The following is a 19,834-nucleotide window of genomic DNA, read 5'->3' as shown; positions in this document are numbered from 1 at the left end:
GTTCTTCCTTAACCTCGTTTCCATCGATATCTTCATCTCCCCTGCATGTTTTTGGGGAACAAAAGTATCTGAAAATCTGTACTTTCAACTTTACAAGTCCAGGGCATGGTCATTCTGAAAAGTTAGCCAAAGAATCCACTTCGAAAGAGGTGTGCTTCCCAACAACTCAATCTGGAAGAAGTGCGTCTCATGAGATATGTGCACGTTCACATTGATATTATGTCTAGGGTTCGGTTGTCGATGTGATTCAGATATTTTCACTTATACTGCATACCACCATCTGGTTTGAAGTGCGCAAGTTTGGAGTATGATGGATCACTGTCCACAAAAAGTGTTTTGATCCACGCCAAACCATTCTAATCTCTATCGCAGCAGTTCTTAGCGAAAGTGCAGTTACGGGCATCTGCGACCAAAACTGCTTTCCCATGAAGGCTAATACTTCTCCATGTTAAGACAGGAAATGGTGGCAGTTCCTATTTCAATCCAGATACAACCATCATGAAAAGAGAGGCTAACCCTTTAGGGGAAAATTTTGTATTATAATCTCATATCGATGGCAACTGCCACCATTTCCCATAACCGGGAGTACTCGTACACAGACAGCTCAAATCAGAGCTCATAATTATGACAAAATTATGTACTAGGTTCACATGACACTGGTAGAAGCAATGGGGTTCTTCAGGCATGATCATGTCTGGCGAGTTATAAGAAACACCCACTCAAGGAGCACCACCTTCACGTATCAAAACTCTGATCGACCTGCAGAATAATCCAGCGAGACCTAAACAGTGTAGAGCTAAGTATGGAGCAAATGCGCACCAAGATCTAGTATTTAAAGAATATGTCCCTAAATGTCATCTCCTGAACTTGCTGATTCATCGTCGTCACTTCCACTCTCACTACTGCTGCTACCACTACCACTGTCACTACTACTACTACCACTTTCACTGGAACTTCTATTACCAGCTGCAGTGGCTGATTGAGCCCTTCGTGATGCGGCAGGATCCGATCCAGACTTTCCACCTCCATCAGCTTCCTCGTCCTCGCTTACATCCACATCTTCAATCTCGTAATCGCTGTGCTCCTCAATCACTTCCACAATCTCTTCCTCCTCGTCCCCAACGACATCAACCTCCTCAACTGAAGCAGGTGCTTGTCTAGCTTTCTTGGACTCTGGTTCCGGTTCTCTCTCTGGTTCAGGCTCTGGTTCTGGTTCAGGAATCTCAAGATCATCGATATCTATTTCGGGAGATGCCTCCTTGACATCAGCAGGAGAATTCCTCTTATTGGAGGCTTTTGAAGAGCTTCCTTTCCTTTTTGTAGGCTTCTTTGGTGCTGGTGCTGCACAAAACCAATAACATATTCGAGTCAATATGATGAGATTCTTTCAGCCACGACAAATCAGCGTCAGGGTCATGAAAGGAGGACTCAAACTCATCCACACACTAGAAGTTCTGAATCAATCTACTTGGCATGACAAGGAACATCTTAATTCACAGATATTGTAATCTGATAAGCACCTGGAGCTACTTCAGGCTTGGGAGCAGGATCGGGCTCATCTGTGATAGTCTCTGTGACCTGAATGGTGAGAAAACACAGGGAAAGTCAGAGTAAACTCATATGAAGAAGTTGAGTGTGCTCCAGATTTATACAACCACCGCATTTTAATCAATCAGCAATGCTAAGGTTCTGGTTCCTTGTTACTACCACCATTTCATTTTCATTCGGTTTCGTATCGTGAACTTCACTTAACTGATATTCCGTTATATTCTACGCGGCATTTCTTCTCAAGCTGCTCTCAAGACTTTAAGCAACATTAACACAGGTACAACCTGAAGTTACAATAGCAAGAAATCAGCTTGCAATGAGTACTCCTACTGTTTCATCGTCATGAAATCCCTAGGTTCCAACGAATCTTCTGAAAAACCAGATACAGTCCCGTTGTCGATCTTTCTCTCATTATGAGCGTGTTAGTTAAGAGGCTGCTAATGTGACTCTTGATGTTCGTAGACAACTGATAAGATCGAGATTTTAATGGACCCAGACCCTCGACGAGGACATGTTTCTGAACTCAATCCATCCAAAACGACATGAGAATTCTGCAAGTCACAGAGAATATGGAGGAACAAAGTTGGAGGCTGTACATGATGGGCTTTGAAGGCATTCTTCTCTGCATTGTTATATCCCCCGTTTGAATGAATGGGAGAAACAGCCCCCGATGCAGCACTTCCAGCTAAAGCTGCAGCCGTCTCACCCTGCCTCAAATGCCTAAGGCTCTTCACAGCTTTATGCAACCGCTCCAGTCGAAAATTTTGTCCATCAAAGAAGATGACAGCATCCATGTCTTTGCAATCCTCACTGTTCCCTTGAAAAGCCACTTTGGGTTTCCCGACCTGGTTATTCGAAAATTCCACGGTGACCTTGTTCTCAACACTCTTGTGGAGTGTGCCAGGAGTGCCTGTATCAATTGAGGCTGGTTTGAATTCATCTGCAAGGTAATATAGATGAAGAATACACAGAATTGGTCAGCTTCGGAAGTTGGCAATCCGGTGGCAATATAAATCCAATGATAAAATTCCTTTGACTATAAGAATGACACTGTAAGTCATCGGAACCAGACCATAACGGTTAGTTGAAAACAATGTTGAGTGAGCTTCAAGTCTATAAATGACGAAAGTAGATACAAGAGCAGCTTCCTTAATTCGCACGGTACATGGAGAAATCAGCTTCCAAGAATGACCACACCGAAGAGAATCTCACATCTCAAGGAATAAAACCGAGTTGGGGTCGGTTCCAATATGGTTGGCCCTAATATGAGAGGAAAATATGTGTCAGTGGGCGGAGCAGTATCTGGCTCCACGGTCCTCGCCATCTCTTGGAATGCCCCTAAAACCCTAGTTCCACCTCCACAATTCGACCAATTCTACCACCCTTGCGCCACTGTTGAACCTCGTCCACAATTCAGGCCGCTGTTGAACGCATAATCATCTGATGCGGGTTGTTTCGTGCTCCCAGCTTCAGTTCAAATAATGCAATTCTTTCCCGACACATCCGTAACAAGACGACTGAGCAGCCGAGCTAACCCAACCCCAACTACAATTGATGCCCATTTTCGTCACCCTGCTACACTAAACATGAAAGTGACCCCGGACCTCAGATCAACAATGGAACGATGGCTTCCCACTCACGCCTATGGATCAAAACGAAGCTTGATACGCAGCAAGAAGAAACAGAGCTGACGCCATCAATCCTGGTGAAAACAAGAAAAATTGAATGGGTGGGTAAGAAATTGGGATGAGAACTGCAGCGCCATGAACACCAACAGCAGCGAAACTGCTAGAGGAAGCGATTGCGAAGGGGCCTGCCTTCAAGAACAAACAACAACATCCCCTGTTGAACCCTGATTGCGTGCAAGTTGCTGTGCTCTCTCGCTCGCTCTCGCTGGCTGGCTGATTGCAGTTCCTCCCTTCCCCTTCCCAGATACCCGCACTTGCCAAGAATCTCCGGCGCGGGTCGGGCCACCCGGCTCCTGCTGGCCTGGGCATGCCACGTCCCCAGCTGGATTGTTCTGGGTGGCCGGGTACCACAACTAAGCCGGATATCAGGTAGGTGGTTGGTGACCCTGTGCCTGCTTCAGAGGAACTACCCCGGACTTGACCCACGTGGATGAATGCCGTTAAAAACATGATTTTATCATCCTTTTAGGTCAAGTCTCGGGCCGAAACCATGTTACGTATGTATATGTGTTTTCTATATTCGGACACTTGTATCAGCTGGGGACCACAAAGTGAGTAATTAGCTTAGTTTCTTAATAAATTTGATGTTTCCAATTCAAAGCTGGACACAAATTTATTTATTTATTTATTTTCTTCTTCTTGACAGTTTTGACATTAATTTGCTATACATTTGTGAGGTGATGCATCTTCAATAACACTCATCATTCTTGGGAATCTTCATCACTCTTTTCAAGTAAGCACAAACAAATGAAATGATTTTGACTCAATTCTTCATTTTGATGAATATTTATTACTATCTTGGCTTTGAGTCTAGATATAGTTTTGTCTTGACCAATTACAACTACAATTTTGTTTTCTTTTATTAAAAAAAATATTTTCTTCAAGAATAAAAAATCTTCACAAGAAATATGGAAATTAATATGATAACATAGGTTTTTTATAAATTGACAATATTTGGTTACTTCATACACTCATAGTAGTGCAAAAACAACTTCACCTCAAGGTTACATTTTAAGGTTACAATAAAGGTCACATCATGTACATCCAAAAAGTGATCAAAATCTGGTCCATTTAGAAAAAACCTGATCAATGTATCAATTCCCAATAAATAAATAGATTGTAAATTTCAATAGCTTCAATTATCAAATAATATAATATTTATTTCTATAATTATCAAAAGTTTAATAACAAAATTATGACACAAATTTTTATTAGATATAAAACCAAAATAAATATACAAGTTTTGAGATAGACGTAAATTCAATTGAGATAAATATATATAAAGTTTTGGGATAAATATTCTATTTTTTAAAGAATAGATATAAATTCTTAGTTGTAATTAATAAATTGCAACTCGTACAATTTATTAACATATATATGATATTTTCATATGTGTTGAATACAATATTGGTATATTTATTTTATTGCATCGATTATATTACATTTTAATGTGTAATACACATATATACCAAAAATCCATGCCATTGGGCATTGCAATCTCTAACACATCTATCCATTTCCTTGTTCATCCATGATTCTTATGTTCCTTAATTCCCATGTTCTTTGATTTCCATATTCCTTATTTGTCGTATTCTTTGGTTCTCATATTCCTCAAATTCTCTAAGTTCTCAAAGTTCCTTTTTTCATGGCCAATCAAAAGACTTCTTTGTCTATTTGTGTTATATCCAAATTGTCTTATATTTAAATATAATACTAGACATTGAAACACATCTATTCATATACATTTGCATAATTCAAATTTATTTAAAAACTAAAATGATGTACAAAAAAAAAACATAATTATATCATATTTAAGATTTATTTGATTGTTTGGATAATATCATAATTATATCATATTTGATAATATATATCATCATCATCATCATCATCATGAAAGTGTATATTAAAAATTTTTAAATAATAAATCGAAGTATTTGGAGACATGCTGTTTGGCATACTCAAGTGTATATTTTTGATAACATCCAACCAATTGCATTGCAAGCATAAAGTTTTAAACTCTTAACAAAGTTTATGAATTCCTCATATTTATAATTATGCACTACATGCATTTTGTTGACTTTAAAAGAAGAGCAATATCAAGTGTACTTCAATTGTCTGTACTTGCAAATACTGAGTAAGATTAATTACGTCACATCTTATGTCTTTAGATTCTACAATAAAATATACAAAAATTGATAGTTGTGATCAAACTTAACGGATGATTTGCAAAATGAGAAAGTGCATGCAAAACTTCTCACACACTTTTTTAGCATCTTGATACAAATGAATATCCTATTTGTATCATGTGTCAACTACTTTAAAGTGGTAGTAGCAGTTAGTATGTTTATAGTATTATACTTTATCATCACCATAACACTTATTATAAATCTTAACAAATTCATTAGCAAGTTGTGTAGAAAGTTCTTCAAGTTGTACAATAAAGAGTGGCGATCTTTACAAAAGACATGCACACACATAGTTATATGAATAAATGCCATTCCACGTGAGCTATAATTTTTTTATTACCTACAAGTTAAGACAAAATAGAAGGATAAATACCAGTACTTTACAGGGTACCATTTGTTTCCAAAATTCAACTTTTAGCGCATATTTGTCCTTCCATGACTGTCATCCTAATCGAAATAAAGTGGTCCTCAAGGAAATAAAAGAAATATTTATGTAAAGATAGAAAAGTAATGAACGAGTGGGGGATGAATGTTGGACCGGTGATCCTTTTCATGGGACGTGAGTACACTACAAAAATAAAAGTCAGTCGATAAAATCCTCGAACGGACGATTACCGAGCGGAACCCCGTCCAGTGGATGAATACCATTCAGCAGGATCAACGGATTGCTCGGCACTGGCCACCGTGACAAGGGGACGAAACCCTAAAACGGTGGACGGACTGAGAAAAGGACGGACGGACGGACGGACGGACGAATGGAGGAGAGGACGAACGAAGAAGAAGGCGCAGTCATGCATCCCATGCTAGCCCTGAATTCGGCTAATGAATCAATAAACAGTAGTACGAGAGGGAGGAGGCGGCGATGTCGGCAACGGTCTCCATCGTCGTTGTCGGTCTATCACGCCTGCTGCCCCCTCCTAATGCTGGTGCTTCAGTGATGATCATAGCGTATTGCGCAGATCATGCCTGTCTTCTGTCTGCAGCAGCTGTCCTGTAGCTTCACTTTGTGTGATCCGGGGTTTTGTGGCTCTGTTGCTCCGGTGCCATTCTCTCTCTGGGTGGGCCATGGAGGCTGTACGCTCTTCCTGCAGCTGGGTCGCTGACAATGCCTCCCACGTCTCCATCGACCCTGCTGGTTCGTTCACGGCTTCTCCCACTCCCATGCCCCTCCTTGTCTCCATCCCTCTCTTTTCCCATTTTCATCTTTTTTCAGATTTACTTCTGTGAAGGAAGGTTCTCTATGGGTGGAAATTTTTGTAAGTTGGTATGTGTGTTTTGGGTTTTGGGTTTTGAGTTTGGTTTGACTGTTCGGCTTGGGGCGATGTGATGCAAGATTGCCTTTGGTCTCGAGGATTTGGTGCTCGTGAGCCCGGGTAGAGTTCCTGCTGATTAGAGAATGTGTTTTCAGTCGGTATTAAGTGTGTTGTGCAATGTGGGCGGTTGGTTTTTATGTGGGAACACGTGCGTCCTTTTTGACCTTCGTTGTGACTATTTCGATGAATTTTCCAGGGATTGAAAAGCTTGTGGACCACATTGGCGGGAAATTGCCTCCAATAAAGTGGGACTTTGAGGGCATTCACTATTTTGATAATGGACCCCTCACTGCTCAGTATATGTTGGTGTTGGACGCTCTCAACTTCTGCTTCTGGCCTGGTAAGCTCTGTTTTCTTCATGTTTGGTCTTTCGGCCTAAATTTCGTACCAGTTTTCTGGTCAACATATCTGATGTACCCTGATGCAGTTCTATTGGTGTTACATTGGCAGATGACGACTTGCAGTATGATCACTTAGCAGCTGGGCTTGCCGATGCATTGAAGGCAGATCCTACAGTTTTCGATGCGCATCGCTTGAAGAAAATTACAGGTTCTTCACCTGACGTTTTTTTTTTTTTTTTTTTTTTTGGAACATATATTTCAGAAATTCGTGGCAGGGAGCACAAATAATGGTCTAATTTGCCTTCTTTGACCTTGTCCCGGTAAGACTTAATTCGTGTCTCATTTTGAATCAACTCCAGGTGCTGCGCTGAGGGATTTGCTTCAATGGCCTCGTCCACTTCCGTTGGAGGATGAACGGGTTCGTCTGCTCCACGAGGTGCGAATCAAATCTCGTCTCTGTTGTGCGTGACAGAATAAGGACCTTAAAAGATGTGTTCTAACGGTGTGGCTTTAACAGGTTGGTACGGAATTGGAACGAAGCTTCCATGGTAAAGCTGTTAATTTAGTCACTGCTGCCAATGGATCTGCAGTTGCCCTCGTTGATTTAGTTACGAAACATTTTCCAGGTGCGAAGGTTAAATTTATGCGTTACTGAGTTGGTGTACTTGGTCACTTTCTGGTTCCTCTAAGTTAGTCCAATTGATTGAGCTACTGGCAAGACTTGCTAAATCTTCTAGATCGTATTGATGGTACGTTCTTGGCAGGTTTTCGGGACCATTCTGTGTACAAAGGGCACCAAGTCTTCCTCTATAAAAGGGCTCAAATATTCGTGGCCGATTTGTGGGGCGCCTTCAAAGGAAAAGGAATTGGGGAATTCAGGGACATATCAAGCATCACAATGTTTGCGGATTACGTAGTCCCAGCAGTGCTTAGACACTGGGGCATTCTAACATGCAGCCAAGCACTAGTAAAAATGGTGGACAGCTTACAAGAGCTTCCCTCTGGTTCAGAAGAGGAGGTGGAGCTTCGCGCCTGCACCATTACTGCAGTGGAAAGGCTGCGGGAATATCTAGCAGCTCGAACTGGAACGGAGGTAGGCATTGCAACATCCCACCGCGATTTTTTCATGTTCGGGCATGTCGTTTACTTATTGCCTCATTGTTCTGTGTAACTAATGTATACTATGTTGTGCTAGAACTTTTATTTGTTTATATTTATGTATGTTTTTATTTATTCATGCTTGACGGGCGAGTTAAGAATCCTTGTATGGAAGCATATGATTAAGTGCCACTTTTTTACCATTATGTAATTATCCGTTCTCACCTGTTGCACTCTCAACATGTTGGTAGTTAGAGCAGGACAGTTAGAAGGTTTGTGAGAAGTATCGGGGGGATGTTTATTGCTGTGTATCATGTTCGTGCCGGTGACAGGTTCTCAGCGTGCAAGTGGACTGGTGGCTATGGTCCTCTGGATTGCCAAGTGCTGTAGAGAAAGTGCCTCCTTATCATAGAACACAAACCATCTATTACTGAACTTGTAGTAAGAGGGACCAGAATGTTCCGCAGAAATCATGTTACTCTTTCAGTGGGTACATGAGAAAACGACGGACAGGAGATCGAACCAAAATTTCTTCTGCTCGGGTTGACCAGTCTCTGGGAAACTCCAATTTTGACACCGATCTATTTTAGCGTGAACTAAATCAAGCAGGACAACGACATATGTACTCTCTATTCCTTGTTGGTTTGTTCATGACACCTATGTGATATTGCACAACGCTGGCACTGTGATACATATATATATATATATATATATATATAGCTGACACATAAAACTCCTCTATACCAAGTCATTGCAGGTTCAATTTTCTCATTTAACCTGCAAAAGGTAGTTTGATTCAATCTTCAAAGCTTCGCAAAGCTGCGTTTTCATGAAGCTTTGCGGAACTTCATGGAGTTGTCAGCCTAAACATGTAACTAAACCGATGCTTGCCGCAAAGATTGTGTTCCGATCTGAACCTCTATTTCCTTCTTCACCATCACGAAGACAGAATTCCAGGCACTAATTGCGCCGCAAAGCCATTACCAACTTGAAGTCAACCTGTACTACAATCTTCCACCAACGCTGTTTCTTTCTCATCTGTAGGGTCTAAGATTGGAATTGGGTCTAAAGAAACGAATGACAGTTGTTTTTAATTTCACCATTGCTGACTTTGTACTGCATCAGAGAGAAGGTTTGATACCGCTCACAGAGAATATGCAAACTACGTTTTAACTGAGTTAAGTGTAGTCGTGATGGCATTGTTTACCAATAGTTGGACAAACAATGCATCTAAAGAGTATGTATTCTTATTCCTATGTATACATAATGCAAGGAAGCATTCTTGAGAAATTTCCTTTATGTTTGGAGGTAAAGTGAACCTCTATTAATCTACTACAACCATTTAAGATTCTTTGGAACCTTTTAGAACCTTTTAAAATCTGCCTGGTATCCATTATAACATATTAGGAACTTCTCTAGAATTTTTGAGAACCCTCTTCCATTGCATATCTATGATATTATCCCTCTTTAGTTCTGAGTGTAATAATGAACAATAGAGCCAAAGTTGATTAGAGATGAAGGAAGTAAAAGATGTATTGCATAATATTTGTCACATACTCAAGTTGTCTTTTGTCAAAAGATTTATTAATTCTTGCAACCAACAATAGTGACTAATACCTTCTAATATAGATTAATTGGTATGGTATTGGCATGGTAATGTCCTCTTGCATAATTATATTTAGATATTTAATTTAAATCAAAGACATATTTTTATTTTAAGATAAAATGTGACTATTTTAAGATTTGTTAGTTTATATGAAAAATGAAATCTTAATACTTTTTGGAACTACTTCCTCTCTTTCTACAAAATAAATTGTTAAGTCTAGGATATATTCTATTTGGATATGCTATGTGAATATATTATACTAACATATGTTGTTACATTAAATCTTAAAGGATATGGATGAAATTTTTATAATTTTTGTACCACATTCACTAAATTTGAAGTTGGCTTTCATATGTACTCACAAATATTATAACCATATTAATACTTAAAATATTCTAATTGTCCTTGTTTTAGCCTCAAATCAATTACTTCTTCCACCTCAAATCCTTCATGGTTAATTATTCAATACAAAGTACTAGTAGTTGTATTCTTTTTGATATGCTTGATTCTTTTTAAGATTCTAAAAGAGGTGTAAATAATAAGGTGAAATATTCAAGGTTCTTGTGATATATCTATAAAGTCTTTGGATGTGAAATACCTTCAAGCCAATGGCACCATTTCTGGAAAGAATCCATAAAAATAAGAAATTTATTGTTGTGCATCTTGTAATTTATCTCCATGGTTATGAATTTTTAAAAATAAAGTGCAAGTAGATGTAGTTTATTTACTCTTCCAAATTGTTATGAGATTGTTTTTAATGCAAAGTCTAAAGCATGAGTTTCAATAAAAAAAAAATAGCTTAAAAAAGTCTATGTGAATGAAAATAAAGATTGTGGTAAATGTTGTATTTATGTCATGAACATATATATTTACTCTAATATTTACCTATATAATTAAATAGAAGTAGGTAAAAATATATTTATTTTATAATATTTTTTAGAGAAGCTTTCTAAAAATTTCATAGATGTTGCTTTGACTTTATATGCATTTGTAGTTGATTAATAAGTTAAAAACTTAGCCAACAAGTTAACCTTATGTTGATAATTTGTAAAATGAGCTTCTTAAGAGGCATATATATAGAAAACTTGCTTTGTAAGTTAAAATATGTGTCTTATAAAGTCAACATATTTTGGAGGTCCTATAGGGCATCGCTAGATAGCTCCTAATTAAGAATCTTAGAGGCAAGAATGAAGTCTTCTTCACTCTTGTCAATGTCTTTGTAGTCTTTAGTCTTCTTTCAAATCTTTCTAGCCTTCTTGTCTTTGGCAATAGCCATTCTAATTTAATAATATATCATTATCTTTTTGAGTGATATAAGAGTGTATTGATGTTTCTTTTCTTTGAGATTCATATTTTTGACACTTTAAGTATTCAAAAGCTTTCTCAACTTTTGATTTCTATTTGAGTTTATCTTTTATTTGTTCTTTCTTTTATGTATATTAGATTATAAGCTTTGCAAAGATTTATTTTAGTTTAGATCTTAGTTTGAGCTAATTAATTAATAATTCTAGATATCAATGATAAAAATAAGTAAATAAATAAATAAAATTTTGAATGTTACTTTGTTGAAATCACAATAATTGATAAAATTTTGCAAAGATCTATATTTTTTCTTTACAAAGAATATAAATGCATCAATAAGAGATTTAAAATTTTAAATAAAGTTTTTAGCTAAGTTCTCATCAATATATTCCTTTAATTTTATAAGCTTGTTTTGTGACAAGTTATAAATTGGATGAAAATGTGATTAAGCATTATCTTGAAGATCAATAGTACAATCATAGGGATGATATTTTTGTAAGATTTTTTCGTTCTTCTTTTTAAACTTATCTTTAAATTCTTTGTATTCTTTTGAAAAGGTTATTGGAATATTTATTGCTTTAGATGTTGGAGTTGCATAAATAATAAAAGAAATGTCTTTCTTGGTTGCTTTGATTAAAACACTAGCTCTAACAAAATGAAGTTTTATGGTTTTAGATCTACAAGGTATATAACATTTTCTATTAAGTTTAGTAATAATAGGTTGTGATATTCTAAAAAATATATATTTCATATGGTATCCAATCTATACAAAGATTATATCTTTTTAGCTAAAAAAGTCTTAAAACAATAAAATTATGTTAAAACGTAATAAAATTAAATACAACCTAAGTACTATGATTCTTTGATGCTAATAGATTGGCTTTTTAAGTAAAATTTCTTGAAGATAAAGGTCGATCATATATGACCTTTATATAAATGGCCTTGAAATTCTTGATAATAAGAATTTTACACGTTCTTAAAAATTCTAAGCCAAAAAAGGAAGCATAGGCTCTTGAATCTATCAAAACAAGGGTTTTTGATTATTGAGCATCCAAACATATTAGCATAGTAAAAAAAAAAAAATTAGATGATAATATGTGATTTTTTTAATTTTATGGACTAAAAGAATATAATTGTACAATTCGTATTATAATTCTACATTCTTATTTTTTTATAAAGATTTTGGTGATGTGATTTCACTTTTTATCTAATATATATGTTGACACTTATTATAACAATTATCAACCTTGAAGTTAGATTCTTTATAATACAAATATATGTTGTATTTTCTTTAATACTTCTCTTCTTGCTTAAAAAAGAATTTGAAGTAAATCCCATCAATTTGCATATCTTCTACTTCCAAATATTTGCTAGAATTAGAGAATGTAGAAGACACCAAATAAAGTTGTGGCATAGACAATCAACATTTATCTTGTTAATATTGAAAAATTTGATTATTACATTTCAAAGCTTGACTAATGGATTCATTGAGTGATTGAGGATTAGACATTGATAAAAATGGATTCTCCACATTACCTTGTAATTTCTAGTAAAATTGGCTTAATAATGCTTATTCTCTCTAATTTATATCATATATTAATTATCAAAAATCTAAGGCATAAAATGATGTAGAACATGATTATTATCAAAGGCTTTTAATTTCGATTGCTACAAAACAAATCTTGTGATGTTTGTCAAATACTATGTCAAATATTGCTACATATATCTCAAAATTATATAACATAGAAGAATTCTTTTAAAGTAATAGAATAAACAAAGTCAATTCTTATCTCAAAAGCAGAGTTCCAACCAAATCAATACAAGATACTTTTATGTAATATCACTAAAGTTAGAGCAAAGTAATTAGTTGTACTTGATTTATGAAGCTACAAAATTTTGAATAAGTTTTATTAAATTTCTTCAAAAAACTAACTTTTAGTTCTTTTGCTATTGAGATTAAATTATTGTCTCAAATACATACATCTTCTAGTGAAGTAGACCTTGATGATGGAATTCCTAAGATGACTTATGATTGTTGTGAAGGTGGTTCTATTCTTTGACCATTATATATAGTCATATAAAGTTCTTCATTTTGTTTAGATGAAGTCTCTCTTTTCACTCTCAATGCTTCAAGAACATATATAATTGAATGTAATTTAGCTTCTTTAGAATTTGCCATATTGAACTCATCACTTCTTGCCATAGAAATAAAATAAAAAGAAACATATACAAGAAATCAATAACAATATTGGTCTAGAAGAAGATAATCTACAATGTCTAAAGAGCTATACTACTTTCAATAAGAGGGGTAACGTCCTCTATATATTTAGGAAGACCAAGCTCCAATATTATATACATAAAACTCAACAAACTGAGATGAACATTTAGATTTAGTTGGATAAGACTCTAAGAATTTAAGAATATGAAATAGAAGAAATTCACTTCATATTACAAATAAAGAGCTATGACATGGCATAAGAACAAAACCAAAAGATTCAAGTTGAACCACAAGGATTGCATTGTTTTTTTACAAGTAATAGTATCTTGAATATGTACTTAATTAAAATAAATATAATAGAATTTCATATTATATATTTAATATGATATTAATAAATTTGTACAATAAAAATGGATTATTATAGGTCTCATTTATATCATTTCACATACTTTGTAAAGTTAATCTTTTAATTTTCCAAATATAGGAAAGCGCCATGGAAGTAATAACAAAATACAACAGATTGACAAATAAGTGACATTAAATTCACTAAGGGATGACACAGAGTTGTGATAGACTCTCAGAGATCATTGTACTTGTCACACAGCTAGGACGTCACAGTTTTAAAATTGTGCATTAATCTACAAAGAAATGAAGTCGACAAGTCATTCTTTGAAACTAAACTCCATATACGTGATTTTATTGAATGATAGACAAAATACAAAGTGATGGTGTGAGACTGAGTGCACTGCATTCCACCTTCCACAGCCCAACTAAATGAAAACTTCCATTCATGAAGTCGTGAGGTAATAGAACAATACTGTCATGGAGTGTAGATGTATTTCATCTCATTAAAGTTTCGTTTGAACTTGACGTATACAAGCCTCTTCAACAAGTACGAAAACTTGACTCATCATAGTAAATCCCCTCTGAATGTTTTACATATTAAAATGAAGATTAAAACCAATTACATGCAACAATCTCTTAAGCAACAACCCAGATTAAAATGCAAGTTTTGTTTGGTTGCAGATGCGAGTTCAACTACTGAATTTGTATGTACATTTACTTCACCTGCCACAGTGCTCATAATACGAATGGCTAATTGATTTAACTTGGTAGACGAAGAAGGAAACATCTCAATTTAATAGTTTTGTGTCAAATGCTAAGAATCTGTCAATTTCATAAGTATGCATTGCATTGATTTCTAACAGGTCTACATTTGAAACAATTTCAGTTCGACTAAATAATTAGATGTGTTAAGGTGAATACTAGCAACGGGGAAAGCTCTGAACCTGGCATGAGCAACATCTAGAGATGCATACTTTGCTTTCCAGCGAAGAGGAAAGCGAACAGCACCTATACAAGCCATAAATCTGCCAAGGCGTGAGTGCGGATTTCGTTGACAAATTGTCATTTCACTGTCAAATCCAAAATCTTACGAAGTTGTAGCGCCTGCTGATAATTAACGACAGTAGCGTCACTTGTATCCAAATTTCTCGCTAGCTCTTTCAGGATTCCACTGCGTTTTTGCCACAACACCTGAAACAACCAGGCCTCCTAAAGAGTCACAAACTGGTGGCAGATTTCAGTTTCAGAATTGAAAAAACTAAAAAAAGACATTATCATACTTGAACATTAAAATTTTGACACAAAAGAAATACTCGAAAAGGTATCAAGTCCTGGACATCTTCGATACGTTAATTAATAAAGACTTTAGAAGGATAAAAGGTGACTTGTCTAATAAAGAGCGGCATGGCACAAGACGCATTCAAACGACTTAATCTTCGCCAAAAAGCTGATTCCAATAGGAAAGCGAATGAGAACTCACCTCTTGTACTTCTTTTTAGACCCACAAGGGCAAGCGGCATTTCTACTGATGTTTCCCGTCTTCGCTAGATTCACAGAAGCTGCTGCACTCCAGCTGCCACCCATGAGGGCTTCGACCTTTCAAAAACAAATAAATAAATAAATAAGTAAACAGAAAAAAAAAAAAAAAAAAAAAAAAAAAACGAACCCGTTAACAGAAATCGATGCAGTAGAACTGCGTGACACTGTCCATAAACTGGGGAAGTTAATTTTCTGAGAAAAGACAGGGTGAGTACCTCATTCAATGTCTTCGGTAAAGGCTTGCCTTCCGCTTCGAGTTTCTTGACACGCCGATTAGCTTCCTTCGCCCACTCATACTTTGAAATCACGTTCTCCACGTCGAATACTGTGCACCCGCACTCTGCAGCTACATCAGCCTTCTGCTGTGCTCCTACTCGCTAAACAACCACCATGCCCAGCAAGAAGACCCTTCTTTATAATCCATATTTTAGAGGCGCAAACCTGCATATCAAGCCTCTCACTGAACAGCACTTCTTTGTACTCTACAAACATTCTGTTCTGGATTAACGTATCTTGGCTGCTTACATTTCTTATTTCCACGCAAAATGTTTAGATGAGATATAGATGTATCTGCTCGACCCACAACATTTTCTTCATTATAAGAGACACTTAATAATCAAGTTCGTTTAGGCGCAACTCGATTTCTATTGATTCCAACTCCAAAGCACGTAATGACTAAAGGAATCGCTCTCCATTGAATCCAAGACCCTAAATCACAGGTACTCATACTTGCAGGGCACACCAAAGCGCCTGCACTTATCTTGAATCAGCCCCTAATTCTATATTAAAAAAGGAGCCTCGACGCTAATGTTCAAAATTTGAAAGGAGCATACAGACAGACACTTTACCACAGGATCTCGCTTGTGCAGTGCACGGAGAATTTCTTCTTGTCTTTGTAAGGACTTGACTGCCGACATTTCACCTCCGCGAGGAAGTCCACGTCCAAACTGGGTCATGCTTCCGAATCGACGGGCCTTCCCAAGCTCATCTGCAAAATCTGCAACAATACCACAAATCATGAATAACAAGTCAGAGCGATTCGCGAATAACTAAAACCTTACTACGTAATTGGGCACTGTCAGCGAAGGCTTTGGTATCAAATCATTGTTGCAGCTTGATGCAGTCTGTCAGGGAGGAGAAAAGAAACGTGTGCACTTACTTTCCATGGTGAAGTCCCCGGGTAGAATAGCCTTGGGATCAGCAACCTTCGGTTCAGGACCCTGAGGCCGCGATTCAGAGGATGGTATCCCCTTGAACACTCCCTTCAGCTTCTGGAACCATGAAGCAGATCCCTCACTTTGGCCACTCTCCGACGACGTCGCGTAACCAGCCGCTGTTGATACACTTCCATGGCCCTGAGGCGAAAAACCCAACACCCCAGGGCATAACCTACGACACGGGTCCCCGCGAGACAAACGCGAAATAAGGCGCTGCCGCACGAATGTTCCCATGGGCCGCAAAATTAAACAGGACGAATCGAAAACTCTGCAACGTGCACACAGGAGGGGGAAGAAATTACAAGAATGGAAATGCTTGGACGATTCAAAATCAGGACAACAATCTGCTGCCCAATGTTCACAGACGCAAACGCCCATATCCACCCAGTAAACCGACGAGCAAATCCCACGAGAACGTACCTTGAGACCAGGAAGCAGATCAATTGTTACCGCAAAACACGAAAACGGATGTAACCACTAAGCGAAACCAAGGAAGAGGAGAAGGCAAAATCGCGATGTGCAAGTGCACCGAGACCCCAGTGCCAGCCGGGGCTTCGGGTTTAGGGTTTAGAGGAATTTCTTTGAAAATTTCTAAGCGGCTTCGGAGGAAGAATTGCCCTTCACAACCAAATTCAAAACAAAGTGAGGTGCTTCCAATATCTTGAAAGGTCAGCTCATTTCGTAACAAATTTAATAAGTTGAGATTTCTTCGAAATCCTGAAAAGATATCAAGAAAATAACTATATTGGATATCCATTTCTACTAGTGCCCTGATTTTGTAATTGAAGATGTAGTAAGATCATTTATGCAATTGTTCTAAATCAAATCTATAATAAACTTTGGTACAGAAAACCATTACAATCAGCTATGGTCATAAATTTAGAAGAATGTTAAATTGATCCACTTAAATCAACCCACCACAATGTGGCACCACAAATACTGGAAGACTCAAACACCTAAGATTTTTCTTGGTGGTCATAAACAGTATGTACCAAGTACTAGTGTCCCACCACCACTACGACGTCCAAAATTATTTGCTTGAATTAAGGGATATGTTATTTAGGTTGTAAAACTCTAGTCATTTATTATACAATGAAATAATGCTACATAAATTTAGGTTTAAGATAATTAATTTTTGTTTGTTTGTTTTTGTTCTTTTTTTTCTTTTTTTTTTTTTTCTTTTTTTTTTTTTTTTCTTGCGTTGTTATGTAAAGACCACCTTCTCACACATCATTTGGCATAAAATCTTTTCACACAAAGTTGTCTCATATATTGATATCATAATCATTTAAGTTATTATGTCAATTATTATAATAATCTTGTTCTACAAAAATGTATAGAATGTCACATATTATATCTAAAAAATTTACACTTGTAATCTTGCTACTTATTTATTTTTAAATGTAATCTCTAAAGACTTTTAAATCTATCATTAAGAATGTTAGTGGAATGCTCTATTTTGGTTATAATTAATATCAAACATTTTTATAAAGCCTAATTTCTTTGCTTCACTAATAAGTAAATTACATAAATCTTAAAATCAAAAGAATTTTTTTTGGATGAATTTTTTTCCAAAAAAAAAACAGTTATTTTTTTTGCAAAAAACATATTACTTCTTTCTAAGTAAACTATTATGTTATTGTAATCTTTTTTGTAAACTATACAATAATGCCAAAATCTACTTAAAAGGTTTAATTTGATTTTATTTAATTTCTACATTCATATTATTGAAAAAATTAAATCAATATAAAATTATTATTAATGTGAAAATTTCACACTTCTGTTCAGATTCATTGTCTTTTGATTATGCATACATGATGGTGTAAGTTTTTTTATAATAATTTACAAAATCTTTCAAAATTTGTTTATGGTGTTTGTTAGTATCTATGTTTTAATTAAATATTTAAAGAAAATAAGAAAATAAGAAATAAAAATTTCCCAACATAATGAATATATACACAAGAAGCAAAAATAAACCTACAATTTTATTTTTAAAAAATATTAGGATTAATGCTATAAATGTCTTTTACATTATACATCCTAAAGTTAAATCTTAGTTGGAAACCTTATAAAAAATCTAAATCATTCAACTCACTTTGAAGAATTATTTTTGATGCATAGTTATTGACAAAAATCTCATCTTCAAAAATACAGAAGGGATCAAATCAAAACATTGTTTTACAAATTGTAAGCAGAAATTCTCCTTTGTGATATAGTAGACTATAAGCCATTTTTAAAAATGTGCGACATGGTTTTAAAACTTGAATCTAAAAATATAAGTAACAATAAAATTTTATATTTATTTTATTTTGTCTTGATATTGTAGGCATTAAAATATCGACATAATCAGTATATGCAATGCAACATTATTTTCTAAAAATTCATTTAAAAATTTAATTTGAGTTGATTTTGAATAAATTCAGCTCTAATATTAAACAATGTTGTATTTACAAGGTGAGCTATTGTATATGTGTAAGAACAACATTGTCTATCATAGAATACATTATGTGTAATTGAAAGTTTTCACAGTTTATGACTTGTAATTATTATTATATATTTTTTAAATTTTATTTGCATGAAGTGAAATAGAGGTATCACAATCACAAGGTCAAGGTAACGTTTGAATCATGTAATTTGAGTGTAGTTTATTATGATACAAATAAAAAGCCCTAAAAACTACACAATACAACAAATTGCAATGGGTGTACTACTAAAAAATATATCAAAAACCAAAAGAACCCAATTTTGGACTATGAATTCCAAGGACATTCTTATATAGTTTTGTGAACAAGGTCACAATCTAAGAATCAGAGTGAAGCTTTCATATAGTCATAATGCTATTTTAGTATGCATCAACAATAAATAAATAAATATACCATAACAGCATAGAAGTTGAGGTTGTTTTGCCAATTTCATTAATATAGAATGTTAGTAGTTAAATTAACAGACACTTATCACCTCAAAGACAAATCCAAAACAGTATACACAAGAAAACCTATAAAAATTACCAAAATAATTTGCTAAGCTATAAAAACCTCCTCGAACAAATTTCTCAGCAACATTAACAAGGGAGCAACAGCAAAAAGGCCCCTATTGCTCACTCTCAGGCACTCTATTAAACACAATTATTGGGTGGCAAAGGCCCTCATCATAATTCACCAGATTTTTGCTACCTTACTTGGACTAAAGAAAATGGGGGTTGTCTGCTGAGTTCCAGAGGCAGGAATTGAAAAAATTAATTAAATAAATAAACACATACTCGAAAATGAATGCAGGGAATAATATCTCGAAACCTTGTCACGCGGTGTGAATAAGGAGACGCTTAGGAGTGAGCAGGACTGGAGTGTCGGCAGGAGGGACGGCGGGGCAGCCCCGATGTCGATCGATAAACTGCTGCGACGACGACGGTATCAATCGATTTCACCCTTCCGAC

General features: G+C 35.7%; 3 protein-coding genes across 4 annotated transcripts; 1 reads left to right on the top strand and 2 right to left on the bottom strand.

Annotated features, from left to right (window-relative positions):
• Positions 1-518: 518 nt before the first annotated feature.
• On the bottom strand, positions 519-3,443 carry LOC112294937 (uncharacterized). The gene is made up of 4 exons (XM_024545950.3): positions 2,761-3,443; positions 2,145-2,488; positions 1,521-1,578; positions 519-1,341 (listed from the first exon to the last, which is right to left on the bottom strand). The coding sequence occupies exons 1-4, from the start codon at positions 2,870-2,872 to the stop codon at positions 848-850; spliced, it is 1,008 nt and encodes a 335-aa protein (XP_024401718.1). The 5' UTR covers positions 2,873-3,443; the 3' UTR covers positions 519-847.
• A 2,788-nt stretch (positions 3,444-6,231) lies between these two features.
• LOC112295068 (uncharacterized) lies at positions 6,232-8,806 on the top strand. Of its 2 annotated transcripts, none has more exons than XM_024546211.2 (7): positions 6,232-6,557; positions 6,932-7,075; positions 7,186-7,284; positions 7,436-7,512; positions 7,594-7,702; positions 7,841-8,169; positions 8,507-8,806. In XM_024546211.2, the coding sequence occupies exons 1-7, from the start codon at positions 6,488-6,490 to the stop codon at positions 8,606-8,608; spliced, it is 930 nt and encodes a 309-aa protein (XP_024401979.1). In that variant the 5' UTR covers positions 6,232-6,487; the 3' UTR covers positions 8,609-8,806. The 2 variants fall into 2 exon arrangements, with proteins under 2 accessions (XP_024401979.1, XP_024401980.1); XM_024546212.3 differs by lacking the exon at positions 6,232-6,557 and adding an exon at positions 6,585-6,678.
• A 5,577-nt stretch (positions 8,807-14,383) lies between these two features.
• Positions 14,384-16,963, bottom strand: LOC112295051 (uncharacterized). Its single transcript, XM_024546172.2, has 6 exons — positions 16,822-16,963; positions 16,344-16,669; positions 16,033-16,181; positions 15,400-15,561; positions 15,126-15,241; positions 14,384-14,836 (listed from the first exon to the last, which is right to left on the bottom strand). Exons 2-6 carry the CDS (start codon positions 16,633-16,635, stop codon positions 14,806-14,808), a joined length of 750 nt encoding a protein of 249 aa, XP_024401940.1. The 5' UTR covers positions 16,636-16,669; positions 16,822-16,963; the 3' UTR covers positions 14,384-14,805.
• Between the last annotated feature and the right edge of the window lie 2,871 nt (positions 16,964-19,834).

This window comes from Physcomitrium patens, chromosome 18, assembly GCF_059467195.1.
Source record: "Physcomitrium patens ecotype Gransden chromosome 18, ASM5946719v1, whole genome shotgun sequence".
Taxonomy (NCBI): Eukaryota; Viridiplantae; Streptophyta; class Bryopsida; order Funariales; family Funariaceae; genus Physcomitrium; species Physcomitrium patens.
Note: the sequence above shows the minus strand (reverse complement) of the source record. Positions and strands in the feature narration are given on the sequence as shown.

Coding starts and splice junctions, on each gene's coding strand:
- LOC112294937 (XM_024545950.3), bottom strand. CDS start 2,872: ATGGCGAGGACCGTGGAGCCAGATACTGCTCCGCCCACTGACACATAT. Junction 2,489..2,760: donor TCGGTTTTATTCCTTGAGAT/GTGAGATTCTCT, acceptor ATTACCTTGCAG/ATGAATTCAAACCAGCCTCA. Junction 1,342..1,520: donor CAAGCCTGAAGTAGCTCCAG/GTGCTTATCAGA, acceptor GGTTTTGTGCAG/CACCAGCACCAAAGAAGCCT.
- LOC112295068 (XM_024546211.2), top strand. CDS start 6,488: ATGGAGGCTGTACGCTCTTCCTGCAGCTGGGTCGCTGACAATGCCTCC. Junction 7,076..7,185: donor CAACTTCTGCTTCTGGCCTG/GTAAGCTCTGTT, acceptor TTACATTGGCAG/ATGACGACTTGCAGTATGAT. Junction 7,285..7,435: donor TCGCTTGAAGAAAATTACAG/GTTCTTCACCTG, acceptor AATCAACTCCAG/GTGCTGCGCTGAGGGATTTG.
- LOC112295051 (XM_024546172.2), bottom strand. CDS start 16,635: ATGGGAACATTCGTGCGGCAGCGCCTTATTTCGCGTTTGTCTCGCGGG. Junction 15,562..16,032: donor TGCACAAGCGAGATCCTGTG/GTAAAGTGTCTG, acceptor GTGGTTGTTTAG/CGAGTAGGAGCACAGCAGAA. Junction 14,837..15,125: donor TCTAAAAAGAAGTACAAGAG/GTGAGTTCTCAT, acceptor TGGTTGTTTCAG/GTGTTGTGGCAAAAACGCAG.